Source organism: Saccostrea cucullata, unplaced genomic scaffold (genome assembly GCF_032062105.1).
Source record: "Saccostrea cucullata isolate Sc308-1 unplaced genomic scaffold, CSIRO_AGI_Scuc_v1 ctg146, whole genome shotgun sequence".
In the NCBI taxonomy this organism is placed as follows: Eukaryota; Metazoa; Mollusca; class Bivalvia; order Ostreida; family Ostreidae; genus Saccostrea; species Saccostrea cuccullata.
Genome location: NW_026919274.1, coordinates 286,882 through 306,818, shown reverse-complemented (window position 1 = coordinate 306,818; position 19,937 = coordinate 286,882). Strand labels below are relative to the sequence as shown.

The 19,937-nt window shown below is 33.5% G+C and overlaps 1 protein-coding gene across 1 annotated transcript in view; it reads right to left on the bottom strand.

The window, feature by feature from the left end:
• Window positions 1-14,173: 14,173 nt before the first annotated feature.
• LOC134283837 (ATP-dependent RNA helicase SUV3 homolog, mitochondrial-like) overlaps window positions 14,174-19,937 on the bottom strand; it is a 158,796-nt gene continuing 153,032 nt past the window's right edge. The window contains exons 14-15 of the mRNA XM_062766358.1: window positions 16,148-16,296; window positions 14,174-14,683 (exon numbers count right to left, since the gene is read on the bottom strand). Coding sequence (XP_062622342.1) covers window positions 14,485-14,683; window positions 16,148-16,296 — 348 coding nt within the window. The 3' untranslated portion in view covers window positions 14,174-14,484. The remainder of the gene's footprint in view (window positions 14,684-16,147; window positions 16,297-19,937) is intronic.

Below are 19,937 nucleotides of genomic sequence, written 5' to 3'. Positions count from 1 at the left end.
TAATGCTTTGCCTTCAAAGTTTACTGTCAATAGATTATTATGAAAAAAATGTCGTTCATGTGCAGTCTAAAGGTAAAGAGAGTTGTCGCGCTTTGCCAGTATGGTCATCTTTGGTTCCGTTTCGTTCCGCTAAATACCATTATCCGTGTGGGTATTAGTATTTAGCGAAACGGAACGAAACACAGTTAAGTTGGAATGGGATGATAAACATACAAGCATTTTGTTGTTATTCATTTCATCCCATCCTTTCAATCATCATAAATTCAGGGGAAAGAAATATATGAGACAAGGATGTTTGAAGAGGAAATAATTCATCCATCATATATATCCAGCATAATAAAGCATATTTTTTTTTAACCTTTCAAGCTTCTTCAAAAGTCTAGTCTTTATATCAGTTATATGTACAAATACAATCGCAGGCCTTGTTGTAAATACAATCTCTCTGTCTTCAATTAAATCGATATGCAAAATAAGTTTAACATTATTATGTAAAGGTAGATCTTAAAACGCGTGATTTGCAATTTGCTGTATGCTAACAAATATGTTTACTACCTGAATCTTGATCGATATCTTAAATATTCAGTTCTGCGCTAATAAGAAAAGAAACACACACAACAGGTTCCGTTCCGTTTCGCAAAATACCATTATCCACTACAATATTAGTACTTTGCGAAACGGAACGGAACTATTATATCAAAGGTTTTGTGACGGGGTTCCTCAATAATGGTTAATAATGACGATTGTTTTTATTTACATCATTTATTTACATATTTACAACACAAGATATATCTATAAGAAATCACAATGTTCACAATAAAAAGACACGTCCACACTCATTGACTTTCAGACTTGTACACACATGTTCCCAGGGCCCACTTTCTCACACAAATCAATCTAATGCTCACTTTCATCTCTCAGAACTCTATCACGCACAATAAACATCGATAACAGAAATGACAAATAAACAAATTATAATTCTCCCTCTCTTTCTCTCTAACAAGCTAAAATCACACTCTTGGGATACAGGGCTACAACGCCTGCGCCGCACACCTGTAACCTATCAGAACTTCTAACTCTCTCATTTACAATTAATTAACTTGGGTGATTGCTCTGTGACAGTTTTAAAACTCTGTTAATGAACGACGTGAGATAAGTTTTGTGTCCTGTAAGGAATTGAAATGAAAATCATGCTCAGCATTAAAATTATTTTGACGACAGTCCTAAAAATTCTTTTTTTTTAAATACAATCAAACAAAAAGTTTTGTTAACTTTTCATTTTCTGTAAGTTAAACACCATTTATATTTGAAAAGAAGAGGAAAGAAACACTGTTTCAAAATGACCAAATCTTGTTCCGTTCCGTTCCGCAAATTACCAATATCCACACGGATATCGGTACTTTGCGGAACGAAATGGAACCACATCTTAGATTATCGCAATTTTCCTTTCCGACATTTTAGGGAGATCCAAGCTTGCCGGAATGAACTATTTGATTGAATCACGCACAGACATGGAATACTTTTAAATGTTCCCCTCTTTCCAATATAATTTTCTTTTCAATTTGAGACAAAGTATTTTTCTATTCATGTGTTCTAATACGCATTATATGTTATCGAAAATGCAACCATTCCATCTTTCTGAAGCGGAGAGTATCATGCAGTTAGAAACACAAATCTGATGTGTTTTTAGTCCAATTCATAATTTTTGTTTGGATTTAATATGTATTTAACTACCAGGAATGTACTATATATAATTTTTATAAGTTTCAATTTTTCAAATAAAATGTCTGCATTCCATTAAAATGGTGAAATGTAAAGGGTTATCGCATTAAAGACAGAACAAGAAAACAACCGTGTGAAACCGATAAATCTACTGTCTTGAAGTCTTCATGTCTGCAAGAAATTACAGAATTCTGGTATATAACGGAGAATTCTGCGATAAGCACGCATTTTTCTAACATATGAACCAACAAAAAATTTTAATGGTCACAGTTGACAGCTTCAGTGTGATAATAATGCCCTAGAACCTATTATATTATACTTTTATTTTAGATAAGCCCATACTGTCAAGCAATTACTGTTAAAACAAAGTACAATAAAGTGCCGCGCCACAGCATGATACGCCCGTCAAAAAATTACAATTTTCTTGAACAGTTTAGGTGCAAGAAAATCACATCAACCTTGATTCTAAGATTTTGATGATTTTTCCATTCCTTAAAATATTTATCCATCCCCTGTGATGTAGGCACCAATTATAATAAATATTACATCACTGATAGATTTCTGTGCTGGTTGTGTTAGACCTTGTCAAATGCCCATCATCAAATTAGTCTTAACAACTTAATCTATACCAAATTAATTTTGAAAAGAAAAGGCTGGCCATCAAATGACATACGTTATAAACTGACCAGCAGTTCTTCTGTCTAATCCCCAAAGGGTACAGATAAGGTCACTGCTTAATCAGAGCGACTGAGACAACTAGCCTTCCTACATTGAACTCATTAATTAATCTTTAACTGGATGCTTGTCTACTCATTACTACCAAGAGATGAATGGGTCTGCACTATCTACTATAAATTTAATAAAATACTCAAAGATTTTTTTTTTTGGTTGAGATTTAATGTCCAACAAGTTTTAATATGTAATTCATATGGACATGCTGATTCCACCCCACCCCAAAAAATTAGTTTTTAAATTAATAATATTACATAATATCAGATTAGTCTATTATGCAATATCAAATTAGTTTTAATTACTTTTCATCAAATTCATTTTAAAACTTAAGCTAGTCAACAAGAGCTAATTTTAATCAAACAGGCTTACCCATTTGCCCAATACTCAAGGGATATAGATAACACCAATGCTAGCTCCTCGCACTCAAAACCCATTAATTTCTCTCTAATTTGACATGCAATTTTCTGTTATCAAAATTCTTCTTGACCAGTGCTTGATAATTACACTCATGGGAGAGGCAGGATTTCTCTGACATACATTATATTTGTTATAGATTGCTGTCAAGTATATGCTTAAAAAAAATAAGTATTTTCTTGATTTAACACTTTTTTAATAAGAACAGTGCATTACTCTTACATTATTTGGGATGTGTAAATGAACAGTAAAAAGACACATTTTTTTTTAAAAATTCACTTAAATTAAAGGTCACAGTGACCTTGAAATAGGTCGCGACACACCTTCTACCTAAGATGCATAAACTGGCCAAGTTTGATGATTGTAGGTCTTATGGTTTTCTAGTTATGGGCCGGAAAGGATTTTTCCATATTTGGCTATAACTTCTTAAATAAAGGTCAGAGCGACCTACTTTTTGTGCGCGACACACCTTCTACCCAAGATGCATCAGATGACAAAGTTTGATAATCCTAGGCCTAGTAGTATTAAAGTTATGAGCCGGAAACGAAAAAGCTAACAGACAGACGGACAGACGGACGGACACGAAGCCTATAACATAATACGTCCCGTCTTAAGACGGGCGTATAAAAATCTTTTACGTTTGATTTATCCCTCCCTCCCTTCTCTCTCTCTCATTCAATGTTGAGAATTATTACTGATGTTAGAAAAAAAATAAGTTATGAAAATTCTGCATTGTCGACAAAATGTGCGACAAAAAGTACTAATGCGTTTAAATGTATTAATTATTCCATCATCAGAAGCAGTTCTTGTGGGCGGAGCAAACTGCTCAATTTCAAGGTTTAGGTACTAATTCCAAACTCGTCAGAAAGTTGTTGTAACACTGACATTGTTCAGATATCCAAATTCAATTAATAATCACATCCAATGAAAAAACACTTCTGCTCGATCTGGGAATAAACGCGCAATTAACTGATCTGGGAGTAGGCTTGCATATCTCACGTGATACCCACGTGACTTTGTGGTGAAGGAGAATAAGCTATTGACAATAAACTTTGAAAGAAAAGCAATAACTTTTTACATCAGTGATATGTGTACGTCTCTCATTCAATACAGTTCACATAGTCACTACAGAAATTAGTACTAGTATTCATGATCAGCGGAACTAAACGAACCTCAGCAAAATTAATTGTAACAATGAAATAAATATATGAAGAAATAAGTTGTTACGTGAATGTCATATATCTCTTTAATCAAAAATGACTTGTTCTATCAGGTAAAATAATTTTGAAATATTCCTATGAATACTACGGCAGATTTATGTTGTTTTTGGTTGGTTCTTGTTTTTTTTCTCTTCAAATGAGAAGATGTGGTTCCGTTTCGTTCCGCAAAGTACCGATACCCGTGTGGATATTGGTAATTTGCGGAACGGAACGGAACAAGATTTGATCATTTTGAAATACTTTTCTTTCCTCTTCTTTTCTAATATAAATAGTGTTTAATATGCTTACAGAAATGAAAAGTTAAAAAAAACCTTTTCTTTGACTGTATGTAAAGAAAACAAGAATTTTTCGGACTGTCGCCGGTCAAATTAATTTTCTTGCTGAGCGTGATTTTTAAATTCAAATCCTTACAGGGCAAAAAAATCTCATGTCGTTCATTAACAGAGTTTTAAAACCCTTGATATTGTAGTTCCGTTCCGTTTCGTTTCGCAAAGTACTAATATTGTAGTGGATAATGGTATTTTGCGAAACGGAACGGAACCTGTTGTGTGTGTTTCTTCTCTTATTAGCGCAGAACTGAATATTTGAGATATCGATCAAGGTTCAGGTAGTAAACATATTTGTTAGCATACAGCAAATTGCAAATCACGCGTTTTAAGATCTATGTTAAACTTATTTTGCATATCAATTTAGTTGAAGATACTAGTAGATGATATTTACGTTTTCCTATCAACATCAAGGCCTGCAATTGTATTTGTATACATAACTGATATAAAGACAAAACTTTTGAAGAAGTTTGAAAGGTAAAAAATATGCTTTATTATGCTGGATATATGATGGATGAATTTCTTCTGCAAAAATCCTTTTATTATGCTGGATATATGATGGATGAATTACATTCTTCCTATTTTATTTTTTCCCCTAAATTTAATTTTTAATAAATAAAAAGATGATATGAAATGAATAACAACAAAATGCTTGTATGTGTATCATCTTTTTCCAACTTAACTGTGTTTCGTTCCGTTTCGCTAAATACTAATACCCACACGGATATTGGTATTTAGCGGAACGAAACGGAACCAGAGATGACCATACTGGCAAAGCGCGACAACTCTCTTTACGTTTAGACGGCACATAAAGGATATTCTTTTGATAATAAGCTATTGACAGTAAGCTTTGAAGGAAAAGCATTAATAATTTTTTACATTAATGATAGGTGTACGTCTCTCATTCAAAACAGTTCACATAGTCACTACACTTGACACAGCAGATCAAAACCTCAACGACAAAATAATTCATCACTTATAGACATTTTATTTCATGGTCCTCTACTTCAGACACTTGACACTTCTTTTTGGTTGGTTTCCCAAGATATAAAATGGCAGAATAATTTGTAATAAAGTAACTTATTATATTGCTTTTATAATATATTTTTTATCATATATAATATATTCATATCCCCCCCTAGGGTGCCCCACAACTGGTTCCGTTCCGTTTCGTTCCGCAAAGTACCATTAGCCCTCAGGAGAAAACGCTCAATCCTCATGATTTTGTTCTGCTCAAAGTAAAATCTTATGGTCTCTCCCCACCTGCGGTAGATCTGATAAAGAAATATTTATCTTGCAGAAAGCAGTGTGTCAAAATTAGTCAAAATATAAGCACCTTGTTGGATATCTTTAAAGGTGTACCTCAAGGATCAATTCTTGGGCAAGATATCTTTAATATTTTCATTAATGATATTTTTAGCTCACCTCAACGAAGTTGGGGGAGCTTATGTAATACCCTCGGCGTCGGCGTCGGTGTCCGTGTCGGCGTCCCAGGTTAAGGTTAAGTTTTTTGGAGCAGTTTTCTTTTTAAGTACTTTTATGTCCTATATTGATTAGACATGCATGGAAGATGGTTCTACTATGTTTCATTGTACCAGTCAAAGTTTCAGATGCTGCAGTTTCAGCAAAGGAATGACCAGGTTAATGTTTTTTGGAGCAGGTTAACATTTTTGGTGCAGATTTCATTTCCAAGTTACTATAAGCCCTATGTTGACCAAACTTGCATGGATGATACATCTAAGGATGCATACTACCGGGCTTGCTTCGGATGCTGAATCTGACCTACATTTTCCGGTTGAGTGAACAGGTTAAAGTTTTTGGTGCAGGTTTCATTTCCAAGTAACTATAAGTCTTATGTTGACCAAACTTGCGTGGATGATACATCTAAGGATGCATACTACCAGGCTTGCTTCGGATGCTGAATCTGACCTACATTTTCCGGTTGAGTGAACAGGTTAAAGTTTTTGGTGCAGGTTTCATTTGCAAGTAACTTTAAGCCCTATGTTGACCAAACTTGCATGGATGATACATCTAAAGATGCACACTACTGGGCTTGCTTTGGATGCTGAATCTGACCTACATTTTCTGGTTGAGTGAACAGGTTAAAGTTTTTGGTGCAGGTTTCATTTCCAAGTAACTATGAGTTCTTTAATGACCAATCTTGCATGGATGATACATCTAAGGATGCATACTACCAGGCTTGCTTCGGATGCTGAATCTGACCTACTTTTTGTGGATGAGTGAAAATGTTAGTTTTTGATGCATGTTTCATTTCCAATTAACTATGAGCCCTATAATGAGCAAATTTGCATGGATGATACATCTTAGGATGCACACTAATGGACTTGCTTCGGATGCTGAATTTGACATACATTTTCAGATAATAGACCAGGTAAAAGTTATGGTTGCAGGTCTATTACCAAAAAACTATAAGGCTCATATAACATAGTATAAACCAAACTTTCACAAATGTTGCATCAAGAGATGAAAACTCTCAAATTTGCTTCAGATGCTGGATTTTGATTACATTTTCATTAAGAAAAACTAGTTTAAATTTTTTATGTAGGTCTGTTTCAAAGTATCAGATCAAAATTGCTTAAATATTTTCATTTTTGGAATGTACACTTTTTTGTTGGTTAATTGTGTGACTTTGCCTTACTTAAAGACAACGTTCGTTGAGGTGAGCTCTGTAATCTCTGATTACCTATGTTTTATTTCGTAAAAAATTCAGATTTGTACAGCTATGCTGATGACAACACCTTATCAAAATCTGATCCTATCTTACAAAATGTTATTACTACACTTGAAAAGGAAAGTTGTATTCTCATCGACTGGTTTTCAGCTAATAAAATGCAGGCAAACCCAGAAAAATTTCAAGCAATAGCACTGGGGAAAAAGACACTTGATAAAAACATTACTTTAAACTTAAATGGTACAACTCTTGCCTGTTAGAATGAAGTGAAACTGCTTGGTGTTACTTTTGATTTTAACTTAAACTTCAATTCTCACATTAAATATTTGTAAGAAAGCAGCTTGACAATTAAATGTGTTAAAACGTGTCGGGGAAACATCTTTGTAAACTGGGTAAACTTACCATCTATCACTCCTTTATAATGTCCAAATTTAGTTATTGTCCTCTGGTATGGCATTTTAGTAGTGAACAAAGTTGCAAGAAAATAGAAAACAAGATGTGTTTGTGAAACACTATGCGCCCGGTGGCAACAAAGTTCGAAAAATCTATTTTAAGCATATAATTTACAGTTAAGGTCACAAGGTTATTGACCTTAATGTCGTTTGAAAGCACGAAATTAGTGAAGTATGCATACCAAATATAAAGTCTTTACCTCTAATATTTTAAAAGTTATAGTGAAAGTTCGAAAAATCTATTTGTAGCATATGTCACAGTAAAGGTCAAAAGGTCATTGTCCTTTGTGTCAGTTGAAAGTGTTTACTAGTAATTAGTGGAGTAAGCATTACAAATATGAAGTATCTATCTCTCACGGTTCAAAAGTTATGGCGAAAGTTCGAAATAGCTATTTTTAGCGTAAAGGTCACAGTCAAGATCAAAAGGTCATTGACCTTGGTTTCAGTCGAAAGTGCTTAATTAGTGGATTTTAAATTTTTCAATACTGATCTGATTTTGCTTTTAGTTTTACATAGCCAGAGCTCAGGTGAACGATGTGGCCCCTGGGCCTCTTGTTGTCGTGTCAGTCCGTCTGTCTGTCTTTCTGTTTGTCCGCAAAAGCTTTGATTTAGTGGAGATATGACTTTCATATTTTACCATATTTTACATCTGTATTCCTTGTAATAAGGCCTTACTTTTCGTACCACCAAATTTGACCTTTGAGTTTGACCCACTTTTACACAAAAAATCCAAACTTTGGATAAGTTTTGAACGGTAGATACCAGGACTTTCACACTTCACATGTTTTCCTTGTGGCAAGACCAACAACTTTGACCATGGAGATTTCCGTACTTTCGGAAAAACTTTAACCTTGGACACAACTTTTGAATGGTTAGGGCTATAATAGGGCTTTCATACTCCACGTATGTAATCCTAGTGAGAAGACCTTTCATTGGATACCAAGTACTTTGACCTTGGAGTTTGACATACTTTTAAAAAATTAACATTGACAATAATTTTTTAAGGGTTAGGGCTTGAACTTTCATACTTCACTTATTTAATCGTTGTGACAAAACCTTTCATTTGATATCAAGAACTTTGACCACTTGATCTTGGAGTTTAACCCATTTTTACACAAAAATTCCAAACTTTTACTTTGGCCATAACTTTTAAACGGTAGAGCCTAGGAATTTCATATTTCAAAAATCAATTTTTTGTAGCAAGAACTTTCACTGGATACCTACGGACAATTTTTAACCTTGACCACAACTTTTGAACGGTTAGGGCTAGGGCTTTCATATGTTTTCCTAGTAAGAAGACCTTTCATTGGATACCAAGACCTTTGATTCTTTGACCTTGGAGTCTGACCTACGTTTTGAAAAACCGGTAATTTTTGAAGGGTTAGGGCTAGAGCTTTCATATTTCACATATTTAATCGTGTGACAAAACCTCTCATTTGATATCAAGAACTTTGACCACTTGACTTTGGATTTTGACTCATTTTTACACAAAAAATCCAAACTTTTACTTTGGCCATAACCTTTAAACAGTAGATACTGGAATTTCATATTTCAAAAATCATTTTTTTTTTTTGCAGCAAGACCTTTCACCGTCCGGATACCAACAACTTTGACCCTATGACCTTGAAGATTTCCGTACTTACGAAAAAACTTTAACCTTGGCCACAAGTTTTTATAACAGTAAGGGCTAGGGCTTTTCATACTTCACATATGTAATCCTTGTAAGAAGACCTTTCATTGGATACCAGGAACTTTGACCATGGCCTTTTTTTAAAAACAAACCTTGACCAGAAATTTTGAAGGGTTGGGGCTAGGGCTTTTATATTTCATTGTGGCCCACTCTAGCCTGGGGGGTCAAGATTCGAACAAACTTGAATTTACACTACCTTAAGATGCTTCCACACGAGTTTTTTCCCCTGGCCGCATGGTTCTTGAGGAGAAGATTTTTAAAAGAAGCCATTAAATTTTCACTAATTCATAATCATATCCCCCTGGAAGAGGGCATGGTCCTTCATTTGAACGAAGTTGAAGAATCCCCTTTACATTAGGATACTTTGTGGCAAGTTTGGTTGAAATTGGTCCAGTTGTTCTTGAGAAGCAGATGAAAATGTGAAAAGTTTACGACTACAACAACGACGACGACAAATTTTCATCAGAAAAACTCATTTGAGTCTTCGGCTCAGGTGAACTAAAAAGTGAATTCGAATCAACACAATCTTGGAGTGTTTGTAAATTAATAGTTCTTCAGTGGTTTTTAAAATAATTTCCCCATTGCATGTAATATTCATAACTACTACTGTATGTGTGAATATTCCTTATATTTTCTTTTGAACGAAAAAGAAAGTCCATTTCGAGTTTGATTCACTTTTCTAAAAAACTTTAACTTTGGCCATAACTTTTGAACAGTTAGTACTAGGGCTTTCCTATTTCACAGGTTTACCCCCTCCCCTTTCGTGAAAGCTAGGGGACATTGAATATAATTCTTCTGTCCATCTGTCACAAAAATTTTATTCTTGGTGTAATCTTTTGAAAGGGAAGAGATAAGACTTTCATATTACATAGGCGTCGGAAGCAAATTAAAAGTTGGATGGTTAATTGAAAGGGAGTGGGGGGGGGAGGACTTACCAACGAAAAAAGGTAAGCCCCAATTTTCAATGCGTATATTATGTCTTTCTTTGAAAAAGTGTGGGAAGTCTCCCCTCCCCCAACTAAATACACTATGTTTTTTACACCCCGTAAACTTAACCTTGAAGTCTGATCTATTTTTAAAAAGTTTAAACATTACTTTAACTTGGCCATAACTTTTGAATGAGAAGAGACATCTTCGCTAGCCAAGGTGACGATCCGCTCCGCTTTTCAAAAGAGGAAAGGAGCGGATCGTTACCCTTGGCTAGCGAAGATGGAGAAAAGAGGGCTTCCATATTATACATGTACATTATTTGTGACAAGACCTTTCTAAATACCACTATTAATTTCAACCCGTTACCTTGAAGTCTGACCTACTTTTCAAAAACTTTAACCTTGGGTCATAACTTTTGAATGAGAAGAGATAGGGCTTTCACACTTTATTTGTACATGTTATTACCTGTGACAAGACTTTCTAACTACACTATGATTTTTGACTCTGTGACCTTGAATCCTGACATTCGACCTACTTATCAAAATTATTATTTTTCTTTCAAAATATTTGATTGAGAAGAGTAAGGGTTTTCATAGCTGCAGATCTGTAGCGTTATGGTTTTTATATATTTGTCTTTACCATTACGCTACAGATCCAGTAATGCAAAAAGGTGCAATTTACGGCGCAATATTTTTTCTCCACTTTCCAGCATCGGTCAATTAAGTATCTTTCACTCCTTAGTTCTAGGCACATTATTTAACTAATTTGTATATTTTATCTATCTCCCAACCCTTTAAAGTCGTCTCTACAAGTGATAAACTCGCTTGATTAAAATTGCATGTATTTGTTAGAATGTTAGAATGCTGAAAATTCACTTCAAGGGAGTTTAATTGCCTGTAGATGCAACTATAAATGGTTGGGAGGTGGATAAAATATCCATATTGGCTACAGAATGTGTCTAGAACTAGGGAGTGAAAGGTAGTTAATTTACCAATGCTGGAAAGTGGAGAAATTCTCCCCAAAAGTGCACAAAAATATTGCGCCGTAATTTGCACCTTTTTTGCACTACGGGATCTGTGGCGTTATGGTAAAGACAAATATATCAAACCATAACGCTACAGGTCTGCAGCTAGGGTTTTCAATATTTGACATGTGCATTACCTATGACAAGATATTTCCAAGCATCTTATAATATCAGACTACTTGACCTTCTTCTTTGACCTAATTTTGAAAAAAACAAACAAACTTTGGTGATAACTTTTGAATGGCGTATGATAGGGCGTTCATATTTGACACAATATGATATAGATAATGACATCGCACCAACAAGGACACCGAACACAGAGGACCACAATTCTTTGATTTTGCTTGTTCCTAACAACAAGATACATTCCTTTGATACCAACAAAGAAGATGGGGGGATAAGGCGGGCAGAATGCCTGCAGCGTCAGATATCAGAAATCACATTTGATATGTAAATTGTTAAACCTCTCATTATTAAAATTTATAAAATTATGAGAAAAATAAATTTTCTGAGAGAAAATAAATCTCTTTAAAAAATGACATTTATAAAAAATATTAGATGGTATACGTGCATGGGTGTCAAACCCCAACAATAAAATGCCGAAGTATCATACTGCTTTGAGACTAACGCGCTAACCACTATGCTATATGGCTCATGATGATTATGGGCATTTAAATCATGTTTGTGATATGACCCTTCACTTACTGGACTTAAAAGTATTTCTCGGAAAGATGCAAATGTTTTGTCATAAAAGTCTACTTTTAAGGTATAGTGGGTCTTCGCTCTATTTTTTTGTCACCCAAAAAATATCTATTTTATCGCAATCTTTCAAAACCAGAAGTCTCTGTTGAGACTGTAGCTCTACTGGTTTATACTTATAACAAAGGAAGAGAAAAGTAGCAGTTCAAAATGCTACTCCTCCTACAGTTTTGGTCTGATTTCAATATAACTTTGCAAACAAGTAGACTATACTAAGATAGATAATTCTTTGCATCGGTTTTTGATTTTGATGAATGATGTTGCCATGGTTACTAAAAAAAGCATGGAAAGTTGGGACTTGAAACTTTAAAAGAGCAATAAATAGAATAATGATCCTTGATTAAGTCACTTTTTGTGGCAATATTGCAATTTGACTACAACTTTATGAGTCGTTTTTAATAAAATTTTAAAGAACTTTCCATGCTATTTTTAGTAACCATGGCAACATCATTCATCAAAATCAAAAACCGATGCAAAGAATTATCTATCTTAGTATAGTCTACTTGTGTGCAAAGTTATATTGAAATCAGACCAAAACTGTAGGAGGAGTAGCATTTTGAAAGCATTTCACAGAAATTTCTATTTTTGGTAATCACGGCAACACCGTTCATCGAAATCAAAAAACCGATGCACAGAATTATATATCTTAGTATATTCTACCTGTGTGCCAAGTTATACTGAAATCAGATCAAAACTGTTGGAGGAGTAGCATTTTGAAAAATTGTTTACAGATTACAGACAGACAGACAGATGGACGCATTACTATAGCATAAACTCTTCTGGTCACTGACCAGTAGAGCTAAAAATGGAGCAAAGACCCGCTCATATTGAAAATTTTTGTGAAGTATGAGAAAATGATCGTTTTTGTTCTGTAAGTCTGTGCATGCTTTTTCATAGGCAAATATTTTTAGTCTTTGTGAGATTTTTGTAAATTACAGAGATTTTACATTAAGTATACTTTAACATTAGATGAAATATAAAATAAAATTTGGATATAATTGAGATTAAATTTTTCACTTCTTATCTGTCCCACTATAGGCATTCTGCCAACCTTATCCCCCCATTTCTTTGACCTTGGAGTTTTGACTTGCATGTTAGCCATAAGCTGCCATACGGGAGTATCTGTGTTTTACAAATACATCTTGTTGTCCCCCATTCGTATTTTTTTTTTAAATTTCACTTAAATTAAAGGTCACAGTGACCTTGAAATAGGTCGCGACACACCCTCTACCTAAGATGCATAAACTAGCAAAGTTTGATGATTGTAAGTCTTATAGTTTTCTAGTTAGGGGCCGGAAAGGATTTTTCCATATTTGGCTATATCTTCTTAATTAAAGGTCAGAGCAACCTACTTTTTGTGCGCGACACACCTTCTACCCAAGATGCATCAGATGACAAAGTTTGATAATCCTAAACCTAATAGTATTAAAGTTATGAGCGGAAACAAAAAAGCTAAAAGACAGATGGACAGACGGACGGACACAAAGCCTATAACATAATACGTCCCGTCTTAAGACGGGCGTATAAAAATTTAGAATTACCTTAAATTTGCCAAATCTTTTGAATGAGAAGAGATAATTTAAGGTTTTCATACTTTAAAGGTGCATGGACACAGATTTGAATTTAATATTTTCTATATAATAAAATTGCAACATACCGAAATTAAAATTTGTGAAAGTGCAAGGATGTGTCAGTCAAACTCGTAAAAAAATTTAACTTTTAGATGAAATAAGATTTTTAATGTATTTTTGTGTGAAATGCTATTAAAATATATATGTCATGATATTATACAGAAAATATTAACTTCAAATCTGTGTTCATGCACCTTTAAGATGTGTATTACCTGCGTCAACACCTTTCTAAGTACCCATTTTTTTTATCCCATGACCTTGACGTTTGACCTAATTTTCAAAAACTCTAACCTTGGATGTAACATTTGGATGAAGGATTAAGGGCTTTCACCTTTCACATGTATATTACGTGACAGAACCTTTCTACCCACACTATGATTTTTCACCCATCTTGTCCAATTTCTCAACATTTAATTAGTCAGAATTTGATCTAGACTAAATATCATCCAGTGGTTTTTGAGAAGAAGTTAAAAATATGAAAAGATGACCATGGACAAACACAGATGGCACTAGTTTAGTGACTTCGGTGACCTAAAAATACTTAACTTATACCTCAAGTCATTTATACTTAATCTAACTTAAACCACAAGTAATTAATTTATTTGTACTTTATCCATTTATCCTCAAATAGCTCTTTAATGTTTGCATACCTTTACATAAGTTATACAAAAACCTACAGTAAAACATGTTTAAAGTGAACACACTTATAACGAATTGATGCTTTTAGCATTTTCTGTGGGTTTTAGGTACAAATTGTGATTGAATTCAATGGACTTTAACAAATTATATTTGTCCCTGACACTTGCCTTATAAGTTTGTTTTTAATGAATGTATAAAATAGGTTTTATTTTCATCTGAAAAATATCTAAGAATCATCCTCTCTTTTCCTTCCTTTTCATCTGTCCTTTTTCCCCTTCTTCATCCTTTTAAGTCTTTTCATGTAAGGCCCCTTAATTGCAGCACCTTTTTTATGCTCATTTTTCTTTGAGAGCAAAACCCCCAACTTTTCAACTCCATCTTTAATAACAGTTTGTAATTCATTCTGTACATCTTGGACTCTTTCTCTGTCACAGAAAATCTCCTCAAACCTAAAGCTGAAATGAAAAGTAACAATACAATTATTTATAACAATGATATGTAGTTTCATTTCTACTGCTAAAAAAAGAGTTAAGGATACACCTAAGGTTTCCAAAGGGCAAAATTTAACTTGCTTGTAATTCTTTCATTAACAAAGATAACATATTAAAAGTATACATTTTGAAAGCTTATTAAATTTACTATTTAATGATCTTAATTTAGATTTTCATTTTTATCTTATTAAAAAACTATTAATATTTTAATGTAAATATTAGTGCATTTATATTTTATAAATCAACTTTTTCGTATTCCATCTCTCAAAGTCAAAATTTTGCCTCAATGTAGATTAAAGATTGAACTTTAAAACCGTATCTCAGATTTTTGATAAATCTTCTAATTCAAAAGTTACATCCATTTGTCTTTCAATGTTACCAATTTATAGGCCCAATTTTACATTTCCCCCAATAATTCTAGAACTGAGCAAGATATCAAAAATCTGAGATACGGTTTTGGGAACACACATTTGAGACGAATTCTGGCCAGTTTTCAGAGAAATTGGTCAATAAATAAGGGAGCTGAATCCTTTGAAATAATACCACCAACTGTCTGATCTTACTTTACAGTAGAGGGCAAAAACCCATTACACAACAAAGTCTGCCAAAGCTAGAAATATATGACACCTTGGAGATTCAGCTTTGGATACCTGTCACTCATCCATATTTCCTATGCATATTCACAAGAATGGGAGGTTCTATTCTTTATTTAGGTGCTTTTAATGAAGTAAAATAGGTTCAATTCTGAATCAGAAAGATTTCCCGGCAAAATGGCAAGAGCTCAGCTCCACCTCTTATTTCATGGTCATTAGTGACCTGTTAGATCTCCTTCCCTAAATCTTGAGTCCCTGTAGTTTAATTACTGATAATCTCTGTGTGTCTATATAGTGAAGAATTCCCCATGTGGTCACAGTGATTTATTGCTCCTATCAGAAGCAGGCAGTTACAGACCAAATCAGAAGCTTCAATAATGGCACATTCATATGTGTTAGTGTTTATGTTTGATTATTGTTAAATAATTAGAAAACCATTTAATAATCAGCAAGAATTTTTCATGCATTATAAAGCAGTAATTAGCATTGTTTTCTTAGCCAAAAATCTCAAAATTGACAAAAATCTTGAAAAAAGCCTTTGGTGTATCCTTAAGCTACACTAGTGTTGATCGATTATTTGGTTTTGGTTTGCTTTCATCAAGTCTTAAATATATTGGACTACAGTTAATCAATACAATTTTTTCTCTGTATCTTTTGAATTTTTTGTAAGGAGCAAAATTGTTCACTGGTGCAAAAGGGCGAAAATAACATGGGTTGAAAATAACCCTGTATATAATATTTTTTGGTGTTTGAATTTTGAGCACTCTGCATTGACCTTCTCCTACTCTCAGAGATGTGAACATTTCATTCATTACTTGAATGAATTGTACAATACCTTAACCAGAGATACATGTCCAATATTTCATATACTTCCTCCAGTTTTGTTAGACTTTTGATAGTTTTTGGAAGTAGCCATGGATAGTCTGTCTGTAGTAACAACCATTTGCAGTCAATAGGAGTCCCATTGCTGTAGCTCCGAGCAAACTACAAAATATATCATGTCTATAGTCATGTATAACCATCTTTGTTTACTCAAACAGAGTGAAAGAAAAAGTGAGCAAGCTGCTTCATATACCCACACTCCCACAAATCCCAAAGAGCTGAAATTCCAAGAAAAAATAAAGAAATTGAAATTCCCTGGTAAAATGCACATCTACACATTGTGTCCTAAATAGCTGCAAAGTTTGACGAAATTCTGTGCAGGGGTTTAAGAGGAGTTGCACTGACAAACTGTTCATCTCTATATTCAAGGTATGGCCAGAAATCTAATTCGTAGAGTGCCGAAATTCCCCGAAAAATTATGGGATCGAATTTTCCTTGTAATATGCACATCTACACATTTTGTCCTAAATAACTGCACAGTTTGAAGAAATTCTGTGCTGTGGTTTATGAGGAGTTGTGCTGTCAAACTGTTCATCCCTATATTCAAGATATGGCCAAAAATCTAGGTTGAGAGTGCTGAAATTCCCGGAAAAAATAAAGGAATCAGAATTTCCTGGTAATATGTATATCAACACATTGTGTCCTAAATATCTGCGAAGTTTGAGGAAATTCTGTGCAACAGTTTACGAGGAATTGTGCTGACAAAAAAAAAAACAGGACCGAGGGAATGACACATTGACTGACACACTGATGGACAGGTCAAAAACATTATACCTCCTGCAACTTGTTGTGTGGGGTATAATAACATGATAATTGGTTAAAGATTGCTAGTAGACAGATGTAGACAATACCTCTTTTCAACAAGACATTTTTTCTTTATTCTTAATTCTTATGTACTGTAAAAATGCACTATTAAAATAATGATGCATATCATAAAACTCTTGCAATGACACCTTGTTTTTGTGAGAAACTTTTCTGGTATTAACATATGAGACAATGTTTTCAGGAATGTTGTTTATCGCTATACATATAATTATAAAAATTATGGTAAACAAGTTCTTTTGTTTACGGATTTGGGGGTGTGACAGCATCGAAGATTGATTGGTTTATAATTAAGTTTTTGCAGCTCTGTATGTGAAAATCATGTTAGGTATGTAGCTACGTTGTATTGGGTCATATTAAGGGGGTTAAGTCATTCGAAGTTTCGCTGCTTTAAGTGCAATAGACCCCCACCCTACCCCTCCCAAACTATATTTGTATGTTTTCTTTTTATTAATCTGTTCATTAAATTATTATTTTTTTGTAGAATGGAATACTGTATACATGGAAATTTTCGCCCCCATTTTATTTTCGCCCCTTTCACCCTTACCTCATTAGGGCGAATTTAAAAGGGGGCAAATTCAAAAAATTCAGTATCATTTCTTAACGACGTTCGATCCTGATATTTAAAGTCTTAAACTTTTTTTGCCAAGTATATTTTTAGTTTCTACACACATAGCTTAATTAAAATTCAAATCGAAAAATGGGGGTCAATATGCTTCTTTTAGCGCTACAGTACATTTAATATGACCTTTCTGCACTGAAATTTGTGTCTTTATTAAAAATTATATCTTCGATGTTTTCCCTCCAATATTTTTATCCAATTAAAGCATGAAACAAAATGAACTCTAAGTCTGTTTAAAAAAAGACACTAAAAAATTGTGACTAAGAAAAAGTTTCAAATTGCTTCGCATAATCAATTATTTGACCTTTCTGCACTAATAAAATGTTATTTTTCCGGCATTGAAAATATAATAAACAAGAAAATAATTTTAAAGTCTTAAACTTTTTCTGATTTTAAGCAAATAGGTCAAAGTTATCTTGAATATTTAGAAAAGAACATCAAAAGTAGAGGTATATGATGTACATTTTCAGATATTACTAAAAAAAGTGTGAATTTTACGTTAAAATTGGCACAATTTTTCCCGGATTTTCAATATATATTTACTATATTTGTAACACTTTGTTGATAAAATTCATGAGAAATAATTTAATAGATATTTCAGAACCAGCATAACATATTTCACTGCAAAAAACAGCTGTGTCTGCAACCAGCATGGAAAAATAGGCATCCAAAATTAACAGTACTGTTATAGTTCAAATGGAAAAAACTGACCATTTTCGTCTAAAAAACATTCCACCACAAAATATAGTCCCTAGCTTAATTATACTTGAATGGAATTTAATTGCAGTTTTTTCATTGAATATACTTTAATTTGCATTGTAGAATTTTATTTTATTGTTAGAACCTAACCAGAAGTCTCTGTTGAGACTGTAGCTCTACTGGTTTGTACATATAACAAAGGATGAGAAAAGAAGCCATTGCCATCAGACCAAAACTGTAGAAGGAGTAGCGTTTTAAAGGAATTTCACAGAAAATTCTATTTTTAGTAAAAATGGCAACACCGTTCATCAAAATTGGAAACCGATGCACAGTTTTATGAACCTTAGTGTAGTCTACTTGTGTGCCAAGTTATTTTAAAATCAGATCAAAACGGTACAAGGAAAAGCGTTTTAAAGGAATTTCATAGAAAATTCTATTTTTAGTAACCATGTCAAAACTGCTCATCAAATCAAAATCCAATGCCCTATTTTATGTATCTTAGTGTAGTCTACTTCAAGTATGCCGAGTAATATTGAAATCAGACCAAAACTGTAGGAGGAGTAGCGTTTTAAAGGAATTTCACAGAAAATTCTATTTTTAGTAACCATGGCAACACCGTTCATCAAAATCGGAAACCGATGCACTACTTTATGTATCTTAGTGTAGTCTACTTGTGTGCCAAGTTATATTTAAAACAGACCAAAACTGTACAAGAAGTAGCATTCTAAAGGAATTTAACAGGATATTCTATTTTTAGTAACCATGGCAACACCGTTCATCGAAATCAAAAACCGATGCACTATTTTATGTATCTTAGTGTAGTCTGCTTGTGTGCCATTTAATATTGAAATCAGACCAAAACTGTAGGAGTAGCGTTTTAAAGGAATGTCACAGAATATTCTATTTTTAGTAACCATGGCAACACAGTTCATCGAAATCAAAATCCGATGCACTATTTTATGTATCTTATAGTAGTCTACTTGTGTGCCAAGTTATACTGAAATCAGACCAAAACTGTAGGAGGAGTAGCATTTTGAAAAATTGTTTACAGACGGACAGACAGACAGACGGACGGACGACGGACACCTTATATATATATAGAGCTAAAAATGATGCTTAATTTTATGAATAAATGACCTGCGCGAAATACGCTCAAAATATCAGGATCGAACGTCCTTAAACAAAACTACGATTGGGCGAATTTAAAATGGGGCAAATTTGTTTTACAGTGTGAAAGGGCGAAAATAACACGGTATACAGTATTTAATGTGACATAGAGTAATTTATGTTATAATGAATGTAAAATTAAAAGCTGTTGCACTCAAGCATGCAAGCTTATCCTATATATATATTGGTGTTTGAGATTTTATCTATAAATAATTTATGTTCATTTAAACTAGTGAATTTAGAACATAATTTTTTTTTCATAATATCAACATACCCAAGAATGACTTCTTTTGCAAGGAGATAGTAATTACACAAAAAAAGTTATGGAAAATAAAATTTATTAGACATGCCTGTGCTCAAGGAAAAATAATAAGAAAAATAAGAAAAAATAGACACATAAAACACAGACCATTCTTTTCATACAGCCTTCGGC